Source organism: Stegodyphus dumicola, chromosome X2, assembly GCF_044657685.1.
Source record: "Stegodyphus dumicola isolate Sdum_Otavi_A_Nest chromosome X2, ASM4465768v1".
NCBI lineage: Eukaryota > Metazoa > Arthropoda > Arachnida > Araneae > Eresidae > Stegodyphus > Stegodyphus dumicola.
The window spans coordinates 169,831,752-169,840,218 of NC_140781.1; the positions used below are offsets into that span (position 1 = coordinate 169,831,752).

The 8,467-nt window shown below is 33.0% G+C and overlaps 1 protein-coding gene across 2 annotated transcripts in view; it reads left to right on the forward strand.

Moving 5' to 3' along the window:
• The window catches only part of LOC118185706 (serine/threonine-protein kinase 32B), a 72,483-nt gene extending 68,540 nt beyond the window's left edge, over positions 1–3,943 (forward strand). For both annotated transcript variants that reach the window (XM_035355599.2, XM_035355601.2), the window contains one exon: positions 454–3,943. In XM_035355599.2, the coding sequence (XP_035211490.1) occupies positions 454–526 (73 nt within the window). In that variant the 3' untranslated portion in view covers positions 527–3,943. The remainder of the gene's footprint in view (positions 1–453) is intronic.
• The last annotated feature ends 4,524 nt before the right edge of the window (positions 3,944–8,467 follow it).

Here is an 8,467-nt window from a genome sequence, read left to right on the forward strand (position 1 = left end):
ATGCATTCTATTCAGTTCTAGCTAAGATTAAAATTTTGAAAGTTTTCGTCGCGAGTTTTAAGCTGGTTTCGTGCCAAAAGCTTGAAATTACTGAGGACGGTAGTATTTAAATAAAAGCAGGTTATTTAAATAAAAGAAATTCACAAATTAAACAAAGAAGAAAATAATATAAAAAATTTAAAAACCTCACGAAATATTGAACTGAATAAATTTGGTCAATTAACATGTTCTGAAGTTAATTTATTCAACAATTTATACAATGCCATAGCGTTAACAGTTGAATGGTGCTTTTAGTCTGAATACTCTATGTCATATCGAATACTGGACAAGAATATTACATAATATATATATATATATATTTCATTTTTTGCACTATTTCAATATTTCTTTTAGATATTGTTATACAGTCTTTTTTCAAACACCAATGCATAATAAATTTTCATTTTTGTATAGTGAATTGGAGCATCAAGTAATGGAAGAAAAAAGAAAATTATGGGAAGAAGAACTAGCTAAAGTCGTCAGCTGACTTATTTCCAGCAGGCCAGCTGTTACTGATGTGGAATAATAATGAGAAAAGCAACTGAAAAATGAACACGCAGTTGATCGCGATTTAACAACGATCTCTAATGAAAGCTATAAAAGACACTTTTTGGAGGATACAATTTCTAATTAAAATAAAATTTATAAATTTTAATGGAAAGAGAAAATAAAGAATTTTCTTCAAAAGTATGGACAATTTCTTACAATTTTCAGAGGAAGCTTATTCTCCTGCACTTTATTAGTTTACAGTTTTTCAGACATAAGTAAGCTAATTCCACAGTTGGAAAGAAAAAATATATTATGATTAGCAAATAATGCTTGTATAACCTTATTTTAATTTTAAATAACCAGTTATAATTAATTAAAATCTGCTTTGGCTTCTGTGAGTCCTGCCTGTATAAAAGACGAAGAAGAAGAGCTCTAAATGCAACATTCGATTTCTGATTACTTTCTCTTTTATACTGCTGTCTATTACGATTTTATGGTGCCTTACAGTTACCGCTTTGAGGATAAAAATTTAGTGAGCGAGTTGATTGAACTAAAGCTTGCTAATTTAGCGTAAATGAAAACGGTTTAATTTGTTCTGAAATTCGAAAAATGTGAGCATTATAGATTAGTTAGAACTCCATCGAAGTTTAGGCGCTGCTTATTGCAGCTTGGCATAGAGTTCTGGTTAACTGTTTTTGGACTTAGCAGTATTTATCCATAGACGAACATGATAAAAAAACTCGGAATGATTGAAGGTTATAAACATTATTATTATTATTATTTGAAAGGAATTGTAGTGAGTTAAGTACTTATAAGACCTAAATAATTGTGATTCAAGAACTGCATAATTTTGGATTCTCTATCATGAGTTCAAAGAAAGAATATTAAAATTCAAGATTACCGTGATGTAACCCCTCACCCCATTTAGATATGAATGCTTGCTTATGAAAGAAAACACAAGCCTGAATAAAAGTGACTTAAAAGATTAATGCCTGGCAACAAAAGATATCAAATGCTTGAAGAAGGACAGCACGTTCTTCCGATGAATTCCAAGCTTACAGGGTAAGATGCTTTTTATGTAATGTGCTGGTGGACGTCAATTATTTCTTAGACCTCATCAGAAGATCATAATGATATTAACCCAATAAAGAGGATCCGTGCAACAGAAATAGCTCGATGACCTTTGTCGGCTCGATTTACTACTATAAAGTTCGGAATTCTAGTTTGGAGTTTAAATACCAGCCGACGTTTTAATTCCAGTTTTTGATTCCAGTATCGCCAAGACAACTATTTCAACCAACTGAAAAATAAACTCCTGAAAGAAATCCAAAGGAATTAAAATCTCCAAAAATATTAAACCACAGTAGTGCCTACAAGAAACGATACAAACTACAATGTTGCTAACCTGTAGCCTTTTCGAATGGGGATCTAAATGTCGTGTTTGATAGTGCAACATCCACGGGAATAATGCTAACTTTGACTGTTGAAGTAAGAACCAATTTAAAAGCCATGATCGAGCCGTGCAACTAATTAGGTATATTCATGTCATTTAGAAAATATATGTGAGAGAAACGTGTTGTGCACATATTAACAGCATCATAGCTACCCAAATGCATCTAAATTTGCCAAAGAAATTTTACCATTTTTTATTTGGCTGTGCAAGGAGGAAAAACTGCGTTTCTGTGCATCATATAACGGTAACGCGATGTACTTGGGGCGATTACGATAAGTAAGACTCAACGTCCCTTTTTAAAGCTGTCATCTTACCCCGTGTCAGTCCTCATTCTGATGTTGCCAGTGCAATGAAACAGAACTGGACGTCTCTGAATGGGAAATCTTTTACTTAAAATCCAGATTTCTGGTTGTGCGGTATTTTTCACCCTCATTTTTCCGTTCCTGCAAAGGCAATATTTCCAGTGAACGAAGTCATAAAACAGACACTTTTTGCATCACGTGATATGCGTGCACCAGTTTAACATCTTCAAACTGACTGATCAGTGGCATAATTGCCTAAAAGTTTAGTGGCAGTTACTTAAAAATAGTGTAAACCTGACAAGCTCCTATAAAGTAATATTTTGCGTCAACTACAAAGAAATGTTTTGATCACCTCTTACATACAAGGTAACTATGCACCTCTTGCATACAAGGTAACTATGCACAGCAAATAATACTTAAATTCAGATTCTGGAAGGAAACCAATTTTTAATAAACGTTCTCGCCTATAACTTTTTTTAACTAAAATAAATCTATCTTAAAATTCACTTACCAAAAGAGTAATCGCTGAAAATGAAATCGGCCACCACAAGTTTCCATGTAAATGCGTATCGACTACCAATCGATAAGAAATAATCACTGCATTTTTGTAGCAGTAGCGTAGCTTCATATTCTTTTTTCTTTTTTTTTCCCCTAAGATTTGCTTATTTCTAGAAAAGGCGATAAAAATGAAGAGGAAAAACCGATAAAAAAAAGAACGACTAAGGATTATAATTGCTTAGAGGAACTACAAAAGCTTTACATTGCAACATTAGAATTCCAAAAATCCACGCGAACTTGATCTGCCTGGATATCCCGTTAATTCGGTTAATTGAGTTCGAAAAAAACGGTTAATTGAGTTGACTTTTCATAGACTAAGCACTTATTTACTTACGTGAGAGAACTTTTATTCTTTTATCGTGTTTTATTGCAATCGAGATTACTTACTCAGTTAGAAAAATTTAATATATCTATTTTAGTAAAATAAATCATAAGAGAATTTTTTTTTTTTTTGTTTATCCAGTTTTATTGCAAAAAAATATTACATAGTTAAATATATTTATTTTCGTAAAACAAATTACGAAACACATTCACAAACGTTTTCTTGCAAAGTATGAAATTGCATTTATTTGCTTAAACTGAAAATTTTCTATTTCAAATAATTGAAAACGGTGAAATCAACTTTAATTAAACATAATTTTGAATTTGTGTACTGTGTTAAAATTAAGCAAAGAAATTTTTTTTAGTAAAATAAAATACATATCTCAAGTAGTAAGAAGAAGCTCTGCATTTAGTACTTTAGTATTTAGTAGTAGAAGCTCTGCATTTAGTACATAATTGCTTTTACCCTAACGAGAGGTAGGGGTTATCGACGTATTATTTTCTTATTTCTTAACGGTGTCAGCCAGCCTATCACAAATGCCATACACATTCATCAGTATAAATTAAATAACTTCTTTGTTGCGAAAACGTACTTTACTTTACCCCTCTTTCTTACGATTTGTTTGAAAATATAATATTTTTGGAACTGGCAGCAAGAGGAAAGCAGGATTCTGACTGTTAGAAGACGAACCAAAAATAAGCGTCAGTTTGAATTTTGTAAATCAAATTGTACATCATCGGCTTCCAGTGTAAATAAATAAACTGTGCTTATAGTATAAGACTTGTAGCTTTATTTATTTTAGAATATTTCGATATCTTGCTCTTTTAATTGTCGATTCATTATTTTGAATTGAGAAATATTAGATACCCTTTGACATGCTTAAAATTATGTACTCTGTTAAATCATCATTTTGCAATATTTAAAACAATGAAAAAGTTATAAACTTTTAAATGATATAACAACTAGCTGAATTTTACAGACCATAGAAATGAGAAAGAAAAGATCCGTTTTATCCAGGGTCGCAGATAATTGGAATTCGTATGTCTGAAATTCCATCGCTTTAGATATCGGTTGGGTTCCTCATTATATTAAGTCATTTATACTTCGCCAAAAATGAATAAAATTGCAAGGACTGGGATTGATTAATAAACTCGAAGAAGCTGTGTTCTTTATTTTGACTTCAGCTGTGTTTTATTTAAATAATAACATATTTTACTTGTATTTCCTATACTGTATCTGAGTGTGATCGTTTACATACGTAGAAATGTTTTGTGCAATTTAAACACATAATAAGGCCTATCTTAATTTCTGAGTTTTAGAGTATTGTACAAACTTTTGCTGATTTTATTCTTGAAGGAATTATGAAGTTTTCATTTCGATTTTCTGCAGTTTAGGTAGAACCCTACAGAAGTATCTGAGGTCCTAAGCAAAGTATTCTTTACATCCCTTCCATGCCTATTTTCTTGGTTTGTGTGGTAAAAACAGGAATGTAAGTAATTACAGGATAGAATTGGGTCCTTCCTAGTCGTATGTAGTAATCAGGGCCTACATTCTATTATTATGAAAGATTAAAAAAACTCATAATTTAATCTTCCTTAAAAAGATAGATCCTTAAGCACATAAGAATGGGTTACATTAGTATTACTCGTTACTCTTATCATTGTGAGCGCTGGAAATGAAGTTTCATTTCTTGTTATTATTTTTATAATATTTTAATAAATAAGAAAAATCTAATTAAAATCTGAAACTGGCACAAAAATGGACAAACCTTTATGATTATTCTATTGATCGAATTAGAGTGAAACATACATTTTGTGCCAAAATAATCTTAATTGGTATAACTGATACTTTGTTTTAGTTGCCTTTACGAATGTTTCGCTTTTCTGCTTATTGTAATTAGGTATTTATCTTTTTATCTTTTTTAGATTTCTGGCGTACTAGGGCGTATATGTGCATTGTGCAAAAGATTTTGATATTTTTTAATTACCTAGAGAGCCTCTACTCCTGTAAGGAGCTCAGGAAACCTTTTTTGGAATTGCCTTCGCTGTTTTAGTGGGATGCATTTGAACCACCTGAAAGTTCAGATGATGTTAACTCCTCTATATCTATACTGATAAATATCTTCGAATCATATATTTTGTCAATCAAATTGACCTTATTGTTTAAAAACCCCTTCCTGATACTTCGATTTCATTTCAGAATTCTCTTGATCATAAAGTCCAGCTTTCTAAAAATACCTTTTAATTACAATAGACTCCACCGATTTATAAAGAGCATGGATAAAGTTAGCAAAACATTTTCAAGTTAACTTTTGTTTTTTTGATTGAATTTAAGTTAAAAAGTTTCATTCTTATGAGCCTAGGCTTTACACTATTAAATGATGATTCGGTCTAACGTCTTCAATTGGAAAATTGCAATTAATGGTAAATAGTTGTGGTGATGTATTTAATTATAGCAAAGCACACTAGGGCTATCTGCCTAAGGGGAGGGATGCCTTCGGGGAGGACTTTCTAAGGGAAACTGGCTCTTATACACGTTACACATGGGGAAAACCACGAAACCACCCATGCAGCCAGCCCGTTCGCGGGATTCGAACCTCGGACCGAACTACCAGTGTTCAGCGACTTTACCGCTCGGCCGCTGCTGGGCTTTAATGGTAAATAGAGATGGCTCAATTAAATGTAATTTTACATAAATTTTATAGTTGAAAAGTTGTTCATAAAAAATATAAATTTTCCGTTTCTTTCTTCCTTTTTTCTCTACTTTTTCGTCCAAACTCTAAATGCAGAAGAAGGTAAACAAAATTTTTATTATGCAAATGATCTACTGGTTTATAAAAAATCTGTTTAAAGTTCTGAGGTTTCTTAGATTTACTAATCAAAACAATTTTTCTTTTATTTGTATCATCTTTCTTACAGGTAAGTTTGATTCGCCTTTTTTTTAACTGATTAAGCAAAACACTCAAGCGCTATTACCCTAAGAAGAAGGATGCCTGCGTAAAGATTAAAGTAAACAGGTTCGTATTCAGTATACACATGAGGCAAGCCAGGCGTATGCCCGAATTACTGGTAAGAAGAAATGTTCGGTGATCTTCACTATTTTTCTGCTTATGAACTCAAGTTATGTTGCATTTTCAAGAAAATAAGCCATTCTGATCAAGTCTGTGAGTATCTCGTGCATCACATTTTACGGACTGGCAAATTTATAGCATATTTTATCTACCACTTTGTAAAAGTTATAACATGATTATATCTTCATTGCATCAAGAGTCGCCTCGAAAATACAAGCAGATTCCTCATTGATGCAAAACGGGCCCACCAGCGGCCGAGCGGTAAAGTCGCTGAACACTGGTAGTTCGGTCCGAGGTTCGAATCCCGCGAACGGGCTGGCTGCATGGGCGTTTTCGTGGTTTTCCCCATGTGTAACGTGTATACGAGCCAGTTTACCTTAGAAAGTCCTCCACGAAGGCATCCCTCCCCTTAGGCAGATAGCCCACGAGGCTTTGCCATGATCACACACACACACACACACATTGATGCAAAACAATAAAAGAACACCCTTTGATGGCCATATTTCGAAGTCTGGCGGCTTTAAAGATAATGCATTTTCAATGTTAGCATGTCTAAATTTACGAAATATTTCTTGATCCTGATCCTTTCATGGCACGAAAACATTCGAAAATAGTGACTTCTGTAGTAATATCCATCTTATTGCAGCGATTATCAGCAGCTTCAATAAACCTTATTATTTTGCTCCCTTGACATGTTTTGCTGCCATGTTTTATGCACACATGAAATTTTGTTACAAATTTTCTATGTCCAATGGCAAATGATACATAACAAGATAGCCATCAGATAAAGAAATTAACTGAAATTAATTTCTTGTTAAAAAAATTATAACATGTATACGCGAGGCTTTTGCAATAGACTTTTAAGCATTTTAGTACTATTGCGTGCACTTCTGCACTTGCTTGTCATTTTGCTTGCTGCATACTAGTTTTCTTGCACTACTTGCTTGCTGCATACTAGTTTTCTTGCACTATTACTTTCTGAGTAGCTAGACGTAACGTCAAGTTCCGGAAATTCCTTATTTGTTGTAGGAAAATGGAAAAAAGTAATACTTCTTTTCTAAATTCTCGAATGTAGGAAACAGAGAGAAAAATAAATTCATAGTTTTGATATGCATCTTGAAATTTTTCAGAAAATAAAAGATAAGGAATAGGTACAGATACAGTATGATTAGGTTACTTTGAAGCAGGAGACATGAAAACATTGCCCTCACCGAAACTCGAACCTGAACCTCTCGATTTCGTGCCGACTGTGCTACCGTTACACCACGAAAGCATGCTGGAAGGGAGCAAATACCTTACAGACTCCAACTTTAAAAGGGCGACTGGGGATTAAGGGATTCAATCGCAAAATCGTGCTGGTGACGAATTATTGTTCACCACCTTTTACTTTGGGCGCCACTGTAGAGTCAATAGTTTTTTTTGAAGCAGGAGTCTTGAAAAATATGCAATGCCTTAGCTGGGACTCGAACCTGGATCTCTCGAATACGCACCGTGTGTGCTGCCGTTACAACACGAAGGCTTGCTGGGAGGATGGGAGAAAATACCTTATAAATTTATGTCCAAGCTTCTTAAACAAAATTCGATTATAGATGGTTTAGTATTGGCAGATGAATAGTCTTCTGTTATAAAGCTTTAAAAAAAAGTTTTTAATACAGTCATTATTACTGCTAATCCATGAAGAACGATTGATTGTTTTGTAAAATATAGTAAAAGTTTTTTAGTTAACTTTTCTAATGTTACTAGTTCATGGGTTACATGCACTCCTATTAAAAAACATCTGTCATTTATTTCTTTGTCAAAATAAGCGCATTCAATTAAGCATCTTACCTATATTTCAGAGCAAAAAAGATTCTTACAATTAAATACCTAATAACAACAAATCTTAATATCAATTTGAATAATTATCGAGATCAAATGTTTTAATATTCGAGCTTTCTATGTGCGTTTATATGCATTTGTCTTAGCGACTTGTTTGATTCGCTTATAAAAGCCTCAGTCTGATGAGATTTAAAATTATTTTGATTAATAATTCAATGTATTCATTCGTCTTAGCTTAGTCAGCGTAATCATAATGCTTTTTTCGATAAGATTTATTTTCGAGGCTTTTTTTTCCTTCTAAATTATTGGCCTATTGAATGTACGTTGTTTAATATTCTTAACTCTGAAATCATTAATCAATTGAGTGTTTATATGGTCAGTGTTTCTCAAAGCATGGTCATGCCCTTTTGGTGGGT